The sequence below is a fragment of the Kwoniella shandongensis genome, chromosome 7 (assembly GCF_008629635.2).
Source record: "Kwoniella shandongensis chromosome 7, complete sequence".
NCBI classification, from domain to species: Eukaryota; Fungi; Basidiomycota; class Tremellomycetes; order Tremellales; family Cryptococcaceae; genus Kwoniella; species Kwoniella shandongensis.
Window position 1 is genome coordinate 640,296 of NC_089293.1, and position 16,738 is coordinate 657,033.

The following is a 16,738-nucleotide window of genomic DNA, read 5'->3' on the forward strand; positions in this document are numbered from 1 at the left end:
TCAACTTCGAATCCAGCAGCACTCACAGACTGGGAAGGTTAGAAGCGGAAGTAAATTAAGTGATCCCCTCTTTAAACCACCATGATCCTCCACCGTGATCGAGACGCGTCGAGGTGACGAAAGATGATCACGATGACCGGTTTAAAACATTACAACTAGGCATTTCACCTATTCTTTGCTTACATTCCAACATTTCAAACAAGATGAGCGGTAGGTCTAACCATCCCTTGAGTACATATAGACCTGGCTGATATGCCTCGCCTAGACATCGACTCACCGATTAAAGCTCATGCGTCGCGGAAGAAGAGGCTGGTAATCGAATCTGATGATGAAGATGATAATGGGCAAAGTTCCGCTGGTCCATCGTCGGTGACGAAGTCTGAGGACAAGCCGAAACAGGCGACCTTATCGCCAAAGAGAGGTAGGTTACTTGACCTTCACTTGTCTCGGATCGTATTGACCGAGCTAACCGTATCTTGTGCAGAGTCTTCTCCACCTCACAAGAAGGCCAAACAATCTCCCACCAAAGTCGCTTCGATCTTCTCTCAACCGTCCAAGAAAGTTGACAAGCCCAAAGAATCTGCACTCTCATCTTCGAACTCGAAATCAAATGGCAAAGAGAAAGAAAAGCCGAAGAGTGCGAGCATCAGCAATGGCAAAGAAACGAAACCCATCGCGTCGATCTTCTCCAAACCCGCCGCTGCTTCAAGCTCAAAGGTCAAACACGAGGAAGATGTCGATATGGATGAGGACAGGACTTCGCCTATTGATAAGGATGAAGAAGGAGAGGATGAATTGGATGACGATGTGGAGAGCGAACAGGAGGAGGAAGCTGCAGTGAAGTTGTTCGTTCAGTCCACCATCTCGAATGTGCCTTCGAGTGGTAGCTGACGTTGCCCAGGGCATCGATCTTCACCAAGAATCACAAATCGGTTGCTGTAGCCGACAAGGGCTGGAAGGATGGTGAAGCGTGAGTGTGTTCTGCTCCATACACTGCCAATTGCTGTATCACTGATTCAGACCGTTGACAGTGTTCCGTACGCCGCTCTGGTTTCGACATTCGAGAAGATCGAGGCTACCACTAAACGACTAGAAATTCTTGAAATATTAACGCAATTCTTACTTGTTGTTGCAAAGCGAGATACAGCCACAAAGGCTAAGGACTCTAACCTTCTTAAAGTGGTGTACTTGTGTATCAACAGGGTGAGTAGCTTCACCCTTCCTGGGAGTAAGTTGGCTGACCTGGCGGTGTCCGTTGCATAGTTATGTCCCGACTACATGGGCATCGAGTTGGGCATCGGCGAGTCATTATTGGTCAAAGCAATCGCGGAGAGTACGGGACGAGCAACGACGAAGATCAAAGAAGATCTCAGGAAGGAAGGTGATCTTGGCAAAGTCGCGATGGTGAGTAAAGGCTCACTGGTAGACAAGATACCTGACTGACATGCGAATGCGTGCAGAACTCTCGAAATACACAACCTACCATGTTCAAGCCCAAGGCTCTGACTGTCCCATATGTGTTTCAAAATTTGACTGAAATAGCGAATGCCACTGGAAATGCTGTGAGCTATCAGGTTGCCGGTGTACGTTCCCCAAAGCTCACAATCTGTTCACAATGTAGTCTCAAACGAAGAAAGTTGGTATCATAAAGAAACTCCTCGCTGCATGTCAAGGGAATGAAGCGAAATTCATTGTTCGATCTCTCGAGGGAAAACTGCGAATAGGTCTCGCAGACAAGACATTAGTGGTGGCGTTGGCACATGCTATCGTGCTGAAGACAATGGGTAGGTGCCATGCCTCAGCTATCTGAAACAGAGCTGACACCCAGAACAGGCGAGAAGAAGATACCACATGACAAGCTAGCGGCGAAGTTGGAGGAAGGTGCGGAGATCGTAAAAGCGGTGTACAGGTGAGTTTTACCCCAGAACAGAGCCTAATTTGTTGCTGAACTTGATTCGATAGTGAACTGCCAAATTACGACCTGGTCATCCCGGCTTTGATGAAGACCGGCGTTGAGAATCTGAGAGAGATATGTAAACTTACACCAGGTGAATATCCTCCCTCACTTGCGCGCACAAGAATGCTGACAGGCCTCTGTGTAGGTGTACCCTTGAAACCGATGCTGGCGAAGCCTACCAAAGCGATCACCGAAGTGCTTGATCGATTCGAAGGCAAAGAATTCACGTGTGAATACAAATACGATGGGGAACGAGCTCAGGTCCACTTGCTTGAAGATGGGACGATTGCAGTGTTCAGTCGAAACTCTGAGAATATGAGTGCGAAGTACCCTGATCTGGTTCAGCAAGTTCCTAGGGTGAGTGTTTAGTTTCACATCTGATAATTATAAGCTGCATGCTGAGAAACTACTTTATATAGGCTATCAAACCTTCAGTCAAGTCGTTCGTTATCGATGCTGAGGCTGTCGCATTTGACCTGGAGACGAAGAAGATCTTGCCTTTCCAAGATCTCAGTAGAAGAAAGAGGAAAGATGTCAGAGCGGAGGACATCACAGTGCGAGTGCATCTGTTCGCCTTCGATCTGTTGTACTTGAACGGCGAGGTGAGTTGTGACAGCTGAACATCGACGCCTTCCAAAGTTGTATCTCAGAATGTCAGCCGATCTCATTCACGCCGCAGAGCTTGTTAACGAAAGAGCTCAAAGAGCGACGGCAGTTGCTGGTGGAGCACTTCCAACCTGTCGAGTCAGAATTCGCATTCGCCAAGTCATCAGATGGTACCACGACCGATGAGATCCAAGCGTTCTTGGAAGAAAGTGTCAAAGATGGCTGTGAGGGTCTGATGGTCAAGATGTTGACGACACCGGCTTCGACATACGAGCCCAGTCGAAGAAGTATCAATTGGCTCAAGGTGAGTTGCTCTTCGCCCTCTCGCCACATTGCGATGATTGACCCATTTCTTTTTGCTGTACATAGTTGAAGAAGGACTACTTGTCTGGAGTGGGCGATTCTCTCGATCTTGTCGTTGTCGGTGCATATCACGGTAAAGGGAAACGAACGAGCGTATACGGCGCATTCCTCTTAGCATGCTACGACCCCGATTCCGAAAATTACCAAACGATATGTAAGATTGGTACCGGTTTCTCGGAGGAGGTCTTGACTCAATTCTACGAGCTTTTGAAACCGTTGGAGATCGAAGTAGCAAGAGGCGATATAGAGACGGGTAATGCGAAACCGGATGTGTGGTTTGAGCCGAAGATAGTTTGGGAGGTCTTGACAGCGGACCTGAGTTTGAGTCCGGTCTATGCGGCAGCCCATGGTCTGGTGAGTATCTTCTTCACTCTGCTTATTTTGCACATCAGCTTTTTCGCCCAACTCGTAAAAGTGATACTAATTCTGCATAAAACGTGAACAGGTCGACTCAAAGGGCATTTCATTACGATTCCCTCGATTCTTAAGACTTAGGGACGACAAGTCGGCGGACGAAGCAACTACTGCTGAACAGGTAAGTCAGCTAGCATAACCACACGTTTATCGACGATGGTAGTATGTAAGCTAACGACTTGTTGATATATAGGTTAGCGAGTTCTATCAGAGACAAGTAACAGCGGGAGGAGGGAAGAAGGCAGCGGGAGGAGAGGCGGACGATTTCTGGTAGTTGTGCGATCATGCCTCATTTCTCATAATTGCCTTTTCCCTCCTTGACGATGTCCGCCATTCACCATGAGGCCGTCGCCTTTACACATGTCAGGCTATGGGCGTCTTTTCCGATAGCTTCACTGGACTTCTTGGAAACTGCCCTGCATTCTTGTTACATACGATGACTGCCATACATCACAGCCAATGCCCAAAATGATATCCATGCATTATGTACGTGTATGATACAATATGATAATCGTGACGATACCCCCAGCGTGTATGTGCGTGATATTACAGTCTTCTTCAGACGGGTTCAATCCATTCCAATCCGCCATTTCGTCCCATGACAACTGATTGCCCTCTCCTCCCAGTTCTGTGTGTTGATGTGCAGCTGTGAACTCCCTTAAACTCGCTCCTCGCCACTGATCGAATCATCCCGACTATCCCCAGGTCTTCTCGCCTCGTACTCTCTCTGACCCCTATGTCCCCTCGGACCCGCATCCAACGCATCGGGTCCTCTTCCTCCCAATCCATTAATGACCACATGCGAACCCATATTCTGTCCAGAATCAGAATTACTATTCGAAATCGAATTTGCGTTTGACTTGCTGGAACGACTTGTGATTCTCCTTCTGAGTTTATCCAGCTGTACGCTAACGAGATTGGTGGATTTGCGTGCTGATCGACGAGAAGATGCTCTCGTGATCTTCTCACGTTCGGGTGAAGCCTCGTCGTCGTCATCATCTGAATCGCGATTGACCCGTCTGTATGGAAGTGGGATCTCCCGGGTGACCTGAGGAAGAAATGAGAAGTCAGCTGTGCCACGAGCAAGATCATTCACGAAACCGAAATTGTCGAGTACGACGTAGAGAAAGCGTTCGAGAACACTCACTCGATAAGCATCCGCATTACCAAGATGTTCAGTCTCCACTCGGACTAGAATATCACGGACATCTCTGTTATTAGCACGACGTGATTCATTTTCGAAGAGGGCAAAGATACGCACAAAAGTTCCACTGCCATCGTCTCAACATCTCCGCAAATGCAAAGAAGAAACTTCTCGTTCTCACATGAGATTGCGAATTGGGGATGTACCTATAAGCAGAGTCACAGCCAGTTAGCTTCCGACGTACGGACGATATAATTGCTTCCAGACATACCAAATGAAGATGAAACGGAGGAAGAGGTTGGACACCATCGCAAAGTAGTAGACCTATTTTTGATACCAAGAACTAGTCAGAACATCGTCATCGCGATGACAATTGACTGAGCAGCTCACAAAACGTCTGCTGTATCCCAAGTCTTTACGCAACAATCCCGATTTCGGTCGGAAAAGACTCCAGTCGATCGCCAGATCCCAGGCACAGGTGTAAGCTGCACTGGCAGTGGCGATGATGACCCATACGATGAACGAGGCATCGTTGCTCTTGCTCCCACGAGAACGCCAGTAGACAAAGAGACATTGCTGGGTAATGACACTGAGATACTTGCCAGCCTGTTATGTAGATGATCAATTGTAGTGAATCAGCACCTCAATAACGCAACAAACACGATGGGAGCTCGGCTCACGTTGATCAAGTGGATGATAAGTTTCGAGTCGTAGTAACGTTTCAAACATTGGATGAAACGGGATAACGCCGGTAGACAAAGTAGCAACGCTGATGGCCAGTTCTTGCCGGATCGACACACATCGAAAACGTTCGCTGGCCAGTGTTTACCATCTGGGAGGAGTCACAATTAGCCAGCTGGCTGACACGCGGATATTGGCCTACTCACAGGCACAAGAGAAGAAGTAGATGTTTTGGAGAGAATAGATCAAACTGTTCAATTCATCGGCGAGAAAGAAAGCAATGAACTAGATTCCGACTGTCAGAAAGCAACACCCGAGCAGGATTCATACGAGGACTCACCTCGACTCGACTGTACCCAGGCGTGCATACCCTGAACAATACCCTCAGAAGCCAGTACCGAGATTGTCGTCGCAGAACTGGCAAGGGATTCAGGAAGAAGACAGCTACGAAAACGAGCCAAACAGCGGGCCATCTAGACAAATCAATCAGCTCGGATCTCAACCAGATGATTTGAAAAACAGATTACTGACGTCGTCGGATCGACATTCTCACTGCCAATCCTAGCGAAAGAAAAGTAAAAGCAATAACTCAGAGTAAGGAAGAGGAATGCGGGGATCTACGGCACAATCGTCAGCTGGAGCTAGCGACCTTGGTATCCCGACGAGGTGACTCACTTCGAAGAATGAACGATAATCAAGTGTAGGTCGCGTGAGTTCCATCACAAACTGATTCCATTTGTTAGCTCACAAATCCCGGTTCTACTTGATTGACCAAACCCACCTCATAGTTGATTCTGGCCGCAACATATGCAGCAAGGTTGAGTTCGAACAGCATTGCAAATATGACCGGAAGGAATAGACCCCCGTAAACCTGCAACAATCCGCCCCAGGCAGGAATGGCGGCGCGGGTTTCGGCTCGGCTCGCTGCAGATGCTTATGTCAGCGAGTGGATCAAGTAAGATGGACACAAAACACCAGCTTACATTCGGCTAAAGCAGCGATTGCAGCTGGAAGAGCTATACCCAACATGATACCTGAGCGGAAAACGCTTTCATAGTGCTATGGCAAAGTTGGGGTAAACGGGGTGCTGCAGTACGGTTTAAAATTCACATACCGTTTTCTCGTGTGTCTGTCTCCTCAGCTTGTCTCGAGCCTTTTTTGAATCTCCGTGTTCTGCAGGAATTGGATCAGCATGCCGCACGAATTTCGAGCGATAAGACTCACCGAAGTGCAGAGTGTACAGTTCCTCGACCTGCTTGATCAAGCCATCGATGGATTCGCTTCGCGAAAACGTGCACTTCGAAATCCTCTCGTCTGTGTACAGCTCCATGCAATGTATCTGGGGGAAATCAGCGCTCAATGCGACCGAGTCAAAAGGAGCCAGAATTCAAGTGATCTCACCTTGGTAGTCTTTTCGAACTTCTTGAGCGCCTTTCTGAAGCCAGTGAGGTTCATGATCTGCGCAAGCTGATCAGCTGCTATTACGGGTCACAAAGGTCTTATTGCTCACTCGGTAGTTCTTTATCAACTCGAGGGATCGGTAAAACTCCATCACGGCCGTTTTCAACTCCTTTTTGTACTTCTGATACCTTTCCGGACTATAAGTTTGATGATCCTTGTCCGCAGCCATTGCTTCTCTCAAGCTCAGACGTTCATGCTCATTCATCACTGGTGACTGAGATCTTGAGATAGATCGTTGCCCTGTCGCACTCCCATTCGCTTGAGGTGGTTTCAGACCGCCTCCCCTATCTTTCGCACTTGAATCCTCATCGGCTGATAGACCCAACTTGTTCTTAAGCTTGGCAAGGGTAGGAGCAACAGCTTGGGTTCCGTTTGGTAAGATCCTTCCAACCTTGGCTTCCCATTCTGGTATCCCCTCTGGATAGAGCTCGTGGTATATTCGGCGATGTTCTGCCAGCTCCCGCAGTTGTTCTCGCAAATCATGGGCCCTCCTCTGCGCTTCCTGCTCTCGAGCAATGTAGAACTTTTCGACTTTATCCAGCTCTCGTTCCAGCAGATCGAAAAAGGCTTGCTCATCAGGTTGACACCGATCGTAGAGGTCTTCGTACGTGTCGGCGACGTGTTGGGATCTGCCCGGCGATCGAACAGGGAGGATGGGAGAAGGGAGTGTCATTGAGCCTGTTGAGAAACCACATTGATCAGTATATGAACACCGCCTCTTAGGGTCAATACACTTACGAAGGCTTCTGGAAGGAGCGGCTGATTTGGGACTTTGTGGGGTCTTGTTTGTTTGCGGTGTTTGAGCTGTCTTGGGCGTCCCTGACAACCAAGGACTGCCGCTCAATCTTGGACTGAGGATTCCTCTGGGAGGTCTACTGACTGACGATGACCGCCCGGGTTTTGATGGCGATGGTCGATTGAGTGGCTGTCCTGAACCACTAGCGAGGAGACCATCTTCGCTTGATTGTTTCGATCCCTCTCCCTCCGCCTCATCTGTACTTGACTGCCCTGGTGGTACAGCCTCGACTTTCGGGCTAAATGCGACACCCTTCCGCGAAGTTTGAGCTAAGGATTTCGTCCGGGATAGGGAAGTGCCCAAGCCGGGAAAGGAGGAGGGTTCTTGAGTGAATTCTTCATCTGTCACGCGAGGTAAGCCGATATCAAGTGGAGGTGGGATATTGGTGGAAGATTGAGGGGGTCGTGGACTGTGACCTGTCGATCCGTAGTGTGGACTCCTGCCTTCTGCTGCTCGAGGCTAGCCGAGCCAAAATGTCATTTAGCTTTCATACTTGATCACGACCGAGTCATAGTGACCACGAGCAAATCGTGACGTGATTGCTCACCGAAAATCCTCCCAATTTAGGCGTAGCACCATCCGTCATGGATCTGCTCTTGGGTGATTTCCTTGGCGGTGCTGAAGGACCATAATCGTCATCCGCGCCGGAACTGCTCTGATTCCCGTCCGCATCTTCGCCCTCTCTCGTATCATCCTTTACCTGACCCAACCGCTTGCCTACAGCTTTGATAGCCTTCTTGCAAGCTCGGTAGTCGATGTATGCACGTTTCCACTCGGGAGTGAGATTCTCCACGAGATATCTGAGGAAAGTTTGTTGGCGAACGTGTTTGTTTTTCTTCTGGACAGTCAGAAAAAGGAGACTCACTGTCCGAACTTCATGTTTGCTTATTACACTTGGGTGGCCATGGTAAGAGTGACTAACAGTACAGTGATACAGTGATATATATATACAGCTGGAAGAGAAGCGACAGACAATGCACAAAGGAGAGTGAGTGATGCCGGTAGATGATGCTGTTGATCATGACACTCACTCTTGGCTGCATTATGATAATTCATTTCGGAATCTTGCCACCACGTGCCTGAACAGATCCATGCACCCACAAAGGGACTCACCCTTTCCATTCGGTGCTCCTCACTCGCTGCTCACTTTTTTCCAATTTATCTTTGGAATGGTATCCGAGTCGATCTCTTATCTCCTTTTTCCAATCCCATCTACCCTTCTTCTTTATACATATATATATACCCATTCCTATCCGCTTCTTGGCTTCGGCCATCCCCATTCTCTTCTCTTCTTCTCTCCCATAGGCGATCTTGTTACGGCCAATCTTCGTACCGCCCATCACGATGTCATTGGGATCAAAACCATCGCCTCGGGCTTCCCCGCCACTACTGGAAGATACGATCGACGCTGAACCATCCTATCCACTCAAAGCTCGATCATCAAAGGACATTTCTCCAGTTCTTCCCCACTCTAGATACACGTACGATGCCGAGTCAGGAAACGGTGTCGCTCCTGGGAAAGGCAAGGGAGGAGTTATGGGGATGTATAGAAAAGGCATGGATATATTGGTAGAACATGGTGTGGAAGAAAGAGGAATCGATCCAAGACCAGAAGATGTGAGTGGGCTTTTGAGACGATCCATTCTTCATGGTGGCTGACATCGCCCGATGTTGCAGGAACGAGACGAATTGACGACCTGGTCATATCTCCCCCAATTCACACTTTGGGCTGCTTTCAATACCAATATCTTATCGGTACGTGCGGGATTTTTTCTTGTTTCACGTTACTGATTGACTTCCTTACCCAGTTCTCAGAAGGTGTCATCGGTCCAGGATTATTTGGTCTTGATTGGAAAACCTCTGCGATCTGCATCGTCCTCATCACCGGGGCTGCATGTCTACCTATCGCATACTGTGCGACAAATGGGCCTAAAACTGGGATGAGGCAAATGGTGCAAGCAAGATATGGCATGGGGTACGTTCTGTTTTCAGAGCAATTAGAAATTGGGCTTTGCTGATCGAGCCAACATAGATACGGACTGGCCCTTATCTTTGGTCTGCTCAACTGCGCGACAATGATCGGTTTCATGTCTCTCACTGTCATTCTCGGTGGACAATGTCTGGCTCTTGCTTCGAACTCGACAATGAGCTACGACGTGGGTATCGTCATCGCTGCGATTATCGCCCTCATTGTGAGCCATTTTGTGTTCTTACTATCCGCATCGTGTGTGAGGCTGACCGCGGTCGCAGTTGTCATTTGTTGGCCTGAAAGCACTTCACATCGTTTCGCTTACATCCTTCCCTATCATGATCATCCTCTTCGTCGTCCTTGCTGGTGTCACCGGGGACAAGCTCCACCTTGCTGTCGCTGAAGCTGCAAAAGCTGCGACGGATGTCACGACTAGCGGAGTATTGGGGTACACAGCAAGTCTGATCGGTTTCAGTATCAGTTATACCAGTTTGGCGAGCGACTTCGTAAGTCAGCTACTATGCGCCTCGTCATGGTTGACTACTATCTGACCGCTCTGCTATGCAGACAACAAGTCTTCCCGCCCATACACCCCGACTCAAGCTCTTCTTCGTTGTATACGCTGGTCTTTGTGTCCCCATCGTTCTCATCCAGCTGTTCGGTGCGGCATGTCAACTCGCTGCGTTTTCGATCCCTGAATGGGAAGCAGCTTCCGCTGTCGGTGTTCCTAACCTCATCTTCGCTATGACCGGCGCCGGTAGTGGTGCGGCTCGATTCGTCATGATCCTGTTTTGTCTCAGTGTGGTGGCGAACACTGCCCCGACTATCTACAGTGCTGGACTGAGTGGACAAGTCGCCATCCCTTGGCTAGTGAGAGGTGAGCTGCCGCAGACTTTCAATATCTTTGTCAAATCACAGCTTGCTGACCTCCTTTTAGTCCCGCGATACTTCCTCGCATTGATCGTTTCAGCGATCTATCTACCCATCGCCATTGTCGGAGCTAGCAAATTCTACGTGGCTCTTGAGAACTTCTCCTCCGTGTTATCATACTGGACAGCACTGTACATCCCTCCTACATTGATAGAACCGCTGTTCTTCCGATCGCCAGTCAGCCGGGAGACTTATCCCGTGGCTATCTGGAACAGACCAAGCAAATTGCCTATCGGTCTTGCAGCCATCTTTGCAGCTGTTTGTGTGAGTCGGAACCAATCCGTTGTAGTAGGTGAGGACCCTGCTGACCATGTTCCTCGGATAGGGTATACCTGTCGTGACCGCAGGTATGGCTCAGACTTGGTGGACTGGATGGATTGCCAGGAAGATTGAGGGAACGTGAGTGGTTGCGTCATGCGTTGTGCTTCGTTTCGCTTCTGGATTTCTCATCTGACTCGTTCTGTCTTACCTACAGCGGAGATATCGCGTTCGAGATGGGTTTCGTGGTCGTCGCCTTAGTATATATCCCAGCACGATATCTCGAAAGGAAATATACCGGACGATAGTGATACGGTAAAATAGAGCTGTTGGTAGCGGAAAGTTCAACATTATCATGATCGAACGAGGATCGTATCATAGTAAAGCATTCATTTGTAATAACATCAACTGTCATATGGGTCGTGAATGCATGCATATATAGATGTAGACTATCGATCACAATCTGATTCACGTATGGTGGCGGATGGGATTATCACTCGCGGTACTAGTAGCGATTGTTTGCCACCCAAGATGTCGAAGTCGACGTGAAATCATTACATCGCAACCTTGCTTGCTTGCATTATTTCATTCTCTTTTATCCCTTATACAGTACTTCTGAAGTAAGCCGACCAAGAAAAGATTTCCAGACTGCTATCACTTTCTCGTATTCCTCACTTGTGCATCAGCTGGTCGCTGGGGAAGTCGATCGTCTCCCCTGTGCGCTGTACTTCTGCAAACGCAGGATGACCGAACCTCGCACTTACAGAGCAGGTCTCGGTCTTCCTCCTGCCATCCGAATCACTTCCCACGCAGCACCTCCACGCTCAGCCCACAATCTCGTCGATCTAGTCGATCATCCCCTCGCTTTGGCGTCCGCAGATGATTCGACTCATCCAGGTATCAATACCCTTCCTCGGGAAATCGTGTGGAAAGAATGGAATATAAATCCTACATTACATGGTCCCGAACGAATCAAGCATCCACCGAACTTTGTTGCCTCCAAATTGAAGTATGATGAGCTAGGTCGGTCGATCGGGGATGGTGTAGAGGTGGAAGTGGACATGGGGGGAAAGAAAGGAGGAGAGGACGGAGAGGAGAAAGAATGTGGGGAGAGGGTTAGGGAGTGGTATTTGTCCCTTGGGGCGGGGTCTGGGGGTCCTTCTGCGAGTGGGAGCGGGACGCAGACCCCTTTTGATTCTGGCATGGAGCGACCGCCAATCGAACCACAACCGAAAGACGCAAGGCCATCGAGAGGTGGTGATAAATCGCAACAACACACTACAACGATAACTACAACGCAATCCCTTCCGGACGAGAGTGACGACGATGCCTGGGACATACAAGCTGGCCCGTCACGCTTGAGAGACCAAATACTCGAGGTGAAGGACGAGGACGAGGTCAAACCAAACTTGGACAATGTCGGACGGAATACGACCAACACGACTATTAACAATGACAAGCAGTCCAACCCTTCCACAAGTACGACCCTCTCGTCCGCTGCAATGCCCAAACCTCTTCGGGTCCATCGACGAGATTGGTTCATCCGTCGTGCCCTCCTTTCCTCCTCCAACTCCTCCTCCTCCTCCTCGAGCTCCGCTACACCCATGGCTGCTCGCCCAACGTCGATCGGGTCCATGCTCAATATCACACCTTCCATCTCACGTCCTCCTCCACCTGTCCAATACGTCCTCGGACCTGACAACAAGGGATATGAGCTCTTACGCGACAAGTTGGGATGGCGAGGTGGAGGTCTAGGTAGACCAGAAGGGTGGGACGGGGATTCACCGGCTCCCACAATTCCAAATACCAGGATGAATAGCGAAGATGGAAGCACAAGACGAAGAATCGGGAAGGATGGGGGTGAAGAGGTCATCATGGAGATCGATCCGAACGGTCATCCGGTCGTAGATCTCACCTTATCGTCTGACGAGTCTGAGTCTGAGTCTGAACTCGAGCTCGACTCGACCTCTCAAATGACGACGTCGGGACCCGGCCGTACAGCTCCAATAGCAACAGCTCTCAAACTTGACAGATTAGGACTAGGTCATCAACTCTCCAAGTCCAATCCCGACCCTAAAAGCAAGACCAATCAACCAGATACACGGAAGAAAATCACTCATACAGACAAAGAAATCAAACAAGCTCAAAGGAGAGCAAAGTATGGTCTACCCAATCATACAGGTGTGGTGGAGTTGGGTAAAAAGGGGAAGATCAAGTGGAAAGAGAAGGATAGGAAGGAGAGGGACGAGAGGCGAAGGTTGGCAGCTGCTCTGAATGCGTAGTGCGTACTAGGGTGAGGGATGTGGAAGGAGCTCGATCAGTAGTAAAGCGAGATAGAAGGGGATCGGACCAGAACCCTCAACCAGATATAGTAACAGGGGTTAAGAACCGACATAGAACTTGAAAAGCTGAGATCAGCCAGAGTGTATAGAGAAACACGTCAACTGTTGTAGCAAAGACTTGACCGTTGTAGCCTTCATCATCATGTATGTTTGCATTTGATTGCGTTGTTCTTGCTATGACTAAGATCCTTGTGCTTGTGTATTGAGCTTCCTATTCTTACAATAGTACCTATACTATACTGTACAACATAACATAACCTATTTTCCCCTGGCAGTACGCCCAACCGCTCACTTCCTACCGGCTGCTCCTCCCCCTGTCAAAGCTTTGACAGCCCCCTCACTCTTCCTCCTGCCATAATCGTATCCTGTTCCACCCGCACCACCAATACCAAGACCGAAAAGTCCACCTCCACCTCGACTTTCGCTCGATTCTTCACTACCTCTCCAATTCGAATCATCGCTACTCAACCTACTTTTATCATCCGAAGCAGAAGCAGGGACCAACTCTGGTGATCTCCTATTCCCATCGATCGAAATTGGTCCAGATATACCAAGACCGATCGAAGCTGATCCTGAACGAGGTAAAGAAGGTCTGGATTTAGTCGGGGTACTGTACTTGTTCGACGACGAAGGTGAAGGTGAATGTCGAGACGCTGAGGTAGTTGGCGAGCGTGTGGATGTTGATGTTGATTGGGGTGAGGAGGACGATTGTCTTGGTTGACCAGGAACCGCTAATGTACTTCCACTTCCGGTCCCAGTCCCGGTAGCGCCGCCACTTGATTGAGCGGCAAATGCCAATCCTAGACTATCCACACGAGCAGCTAACCATCTCGCAAACGTCGCTGACATGCAGAACGACGCGTAAAAATCGCTCTCCACTCGCGATTTCGTAGACAGACCCTTGGTCTTAAACGCGAGTGGGTTCGGACCGTGGTTTCGCAAATGTGTGAGGAACGCAGGTAGGGAGAAAGGTCGGATAGACGTCGTGCCGAGGTGGGAGTTGCTAGCGGAAGAGTAGGTGGACAGAGGAGACGCCGGGATTGGTGAAGGTGTGGGTGTGGATAGGGTCGGCACGAGGGTTTGGAAGTATCGATTGAGAGGGACGAGAAATCGTTCGGTCAATTGTTGGAAATGAGTTCGTAAAGCCTCGTTTCCTTCAGGATCATCCAGCTTGCCCTCCGTCACTAAAAGCTCGAGCTTCTTCAACAAAGCTCTGTCCTTCGATACACTTCGATGTCTACGACTGACAAATCCCTCCGGCTGATCTCTCAACATCGGTGAAGGCGCGGGCGCAGGACTGACACCGTTCGACACCATCCTCCGAGGTCTTTGCGCAGGAATCGAAATGACGTTTGGCCAATGTGATGCGGCATTTCGGAAGAATGGGTTCGTCACGCCGACCACCACACCAGGTTGAGGCTTGTTGGCGTTGACAAGGAGAGAGAAATCGTGGTCGTGGATATGCAGATAAGGTCGGAAGTCACCTGCCGGAGGGATCTGCAATAGTGCACGATTTTGTCAGCGAGACTGTGTCAACTCAGTGAGTGCTTTACTCACTGGCTGGAGAAGATCTCTTAACCACCAGACAATCTCGGAGCAAGTCTTTGGATCAGGTGCGATGACAAGCACAGGTTCGGCGAGGATAAGACACTCCCACAAAGACCACAAGGCGGGAAGGAAGTTGGCAAAAGCTCGCAGTGGTGTGGAAGTAGGCATTGACGCGAGGATCTGCGCACCGAGACATAATTATCAGCTCTAAGCCACACCCAACTGTTCAAGTGTGATCACTTGCCGGCCGCGACAAAGTTGGCGAGGTAATGCCAAATGCTTTACCGATCTGGGGCGATTCGGTAGTATCTGGCAGCTTGACGGTAATGATCTCAGACATCAGTGGGAGTTCCAGGATGGAGTCGGGAGTAGGGTCGGGCCTGCACATCGGGTAGACAGCGATAAGTGTACCATCCTAAGTCAGTGTCGCGAACTATTGTACTCACCACGAAGCTATAGAGTGACAAGCTGCTTCTAACGCCGAATAGCCATGCTCGAAGAACACCGGTGCGACCTTTTGTAGTACAGTCGAGAAGAGAGCTGGGAACGGTAGATGTGTGAGGATGACCAGGGATTTCTACCACCGCCGAAATTGCAATCAGCTTTATATCCCAGCACGCACTGTTTATACGTGAGCCTGTCGTGGGTCACTCACCTGCATGTACCCTCTCGTGATAGCTTTATCTCTCCGTTGTTCAAACCACACAAAACCATATAACCACTCTCTCCCTCTCTCATCCCACTTCCTATACTCTTCCGCCTTTTGTCGACCATCACTCATCAATCCTCCAATCCCATTGCCCCCTCCTCCAGGAAGGACTTCGGCTTCGCCTGGCGGATCACCGACTGCTCCTACGGCCAAGTCGAGCATCTCCTCTTCGACCGTTTTGGTGACGCGATCAGGCATAGGCGAGGGCGGTTCGGGATGTGCGAGAGAAGAAGGGTCAGGTGGGATATGTCGTATTTTGAATGAGAATAGTATAGATCCTTCGCTGAAGAGTGATGTATCGGGAAACGAGGAGAATGCGCTGTGGTCAGCCACATAGGGAGAGGAAAAGTCAGCAAGTATGCACAGAAGCAAGCCTTATAAAGTATCAGGAGCTCTGATTGCTTCCATGAACAGGACAGTGAGGTAGAAACTAGCTCACACATTCTCTTTCTCTCCTGGACCCCATCTCCTCCCTCCTGCTCTTCGCTCGACAACAGGTCCCCTCTCCAGATCAAAATTGCACACCACCACCTCCTTTATCCATCTACTCATAGCTCTCGACGTAGATTCGGGGACCATAGGTGGTGGTCTCGGTTCACCAGGTCGACGTGTCCAACCTAATTTGCTAGAAGGGGTTATCGAACGTGCCGCATGTTGTTGTTGGGCGGCAGCAGCTGCGGATAAATGTGGAATTCTCGAGGAAGAGGAAGAAGTGGAAGAAGCGGATAGGTCGACAGATGGTAGACGGACGTTCAATGATCTAGATCTACCGAGATTAGAAGATGTTCGTCGTGTCGTGTTATTCGGTCGAACAAGTGGTCCTCCAGATCCAGGTCTAGGACTAGTGCCCCTACTTGAAAGAGAAGAAGATGGAGGGGGAATGTTCGGTAAACCAGTACCAGATTTCCTGTTATTGCTTGGTTGGGCAGAAGAAGGACGAGGTTGATCTATACCCCAAAAACTAGGTCCTGCCAAAGGCGTCACATCTTCTTCCTCATCCTCATCATTATCATTCAACGAAACGCTAGGCGACGTCCCGCTCCCTGCACCGACCAATGTACTTGATGGCGAAACCTCTCGCGATGATGACGATGGAGAGCCGAGTCTGGGGGACGGTGTAGGGAATAGTGTTTTGCTGAATGGTCGCTGAGGAACAGGAGCAGAGACGTCTCTGTCCCTACGGGAAACGCGAGGTGGAGGATGTGGATGAGATGGACCAGCTGCAGAAGCGGATGAGGAGAATAAGGAGATGTCGCCAGAATATGGATCATCTTCCTCGCTGATGGCGACGTGGGGAGGAGGAGGAGGCATGGTCGCGTTATTGGTGATATCAAATGTACATTGAGTGAAAGGAGAGAGAGTTGAAAGTTAGGGCTAGTTGGGATAGTCACGACAAAGACCCAAGTTCAGTCGAATGGCGATCATTTAATTACCCTGTCTCGATTTCTGATTCCGGTACCGATTTGTCCGGTGAAAGACTGAAGAAGTTGATGCAGAAACATGCAAATTCAATTCATGACGATTGGTTTTTCAAATGATATATTGATTCAACGCAAACCT

The 16,738-nt window shown here is 49.5% G+C and overlaps 5 protein-coding genes across 5 annotated transcripts; 3 read left to right on the top strand and 2 right to left on the bottom strand.

Annotated features, from left to right (window-relative positions):
* Positions 1-252: 252 nt before the first annotated feature.
* CI109_104107 (uncharacterized protein) lies at positions 253-3,614 on the top strand (the record flags this gene model as incomplete). Its single annotated transcript, XM_032004147.2, has 15 exons — positions 253-421; positions 485-845; positions 902-970; positions 1,032-1,203; positions 1,264-1,404; positions 1,461-1,562; positions 1,622-1,784; positions 1,834-1,909; positions 1,963-2,048; positions 2,103-2,314; positions 2,377-2,559; positions 2,637-2,867; positions 2,933-3,280; positions 3,372-3,461; positions 3,534-3,614. The coding sequence occupies 15 exons, from the start codon at positions 253-255 to the stop codon at positions 3,612-3,614; spliced, it is 2,484 nt and encodes an 827-aa protein (XP_031861749.2).
* Positions 3,615-3,998: 384 nt separating this feature from the next.
* CI109_104108 (uncharacterized protein) lies at positions 3,999-8,301 on the bottom strand (the record flags this gene model as incomplete). The annotated part of the gene is made up of 19 exons (XM_032004146.1): positions 3,999-4,388; positions 4,488-4,531; positions 4,602-4,690; positions 4,756-4,808; positions 4,875-5,090; positions 5,165-5,316; positions 5,372-5,450; positions 5,506-5,638; positions 5,697-5,782; positions 5,841-5,891; positions 5,947-6,089; positions 6,149-6,224; positions 6,280-6,338; positions 6,390-6,504; positions 6,567-6,623; positions 6,676-7,304; positions 7,365-7,881; positions 7,970-8,222; positions 8,288-8,301. The coding sequence occupies 19 exons, from the start codon at positions 8,299-8,301 to the stop codon at positions 3,999-4,001; spliced, it is 3,156 nt and encodes a 1,051-aa protein (XP_031861748.1).
* A 465-nt stretch (positions 8,302-8,766) lies between these two features.
* Positions 8,767-10,887, top strand: CI109_104109 (uncharacterized protein; the record flags this gene model as incomplete). The annotated part of the gene is made up of 9 exons (XM_032004145.1): positions 8,767-9,039; positions 9,100-9,177; positions 9,231-9,397; positions 9,455-9,614; positions 9,673-9,897; positions 9,959-10,268; positions 10,329-10,585; positions 10,647-10,720; positions 10,797-10,887. 9 exons carry the CDS (start codon positions 8,767-8,769, stop codon positions 10,885-10,887), a joined length of 1,635 nt encoding a protein of 544 aa, XP_031861747.1.
* A 435-nt stretch (positions 10,888-11,322) lies between these two features.
* On the top strand, positions 11,323-12,861 carry CI109_104110 (uncharacterized protein; the record flags this gene model as incomplete). The annotated part of the gene is made up of 1 exon (XM_032004144.1): positions 11,323-12,861. The coding sequence occupies one exon, from the start codon at positions 11,323-11,325 to the stop codon at positions 12,859-12,861; it is 1,539 nt and encodes a 512-aa protein (XP_031861746.1).
* Positions 12,862-13,209: 348 nt separating this feature from the next.
* CI109_104111 (uncharacterized protein) lies at positions 13,210-16,489 on the bottom strand (the record flags this gene model as incomplete). Its single annotated transcript, XM_065967419.1, has 6 exons — positions 13,210-14,418; positions 14,479-14,649; positions 14,714-14,849; positions 14,916-15,046; positions 15,125-15,497; positions 15,618-16,489. 6 exons carry the CDS (start codon positions 16,487-16,489, stop codon positions 13,210-13,212), a joined length of 2,892 nt encoding a protein of 963 aa, XP_065823491.1.
* Positions 16,490-16,738: the final 249 nt, after the last annotated feature.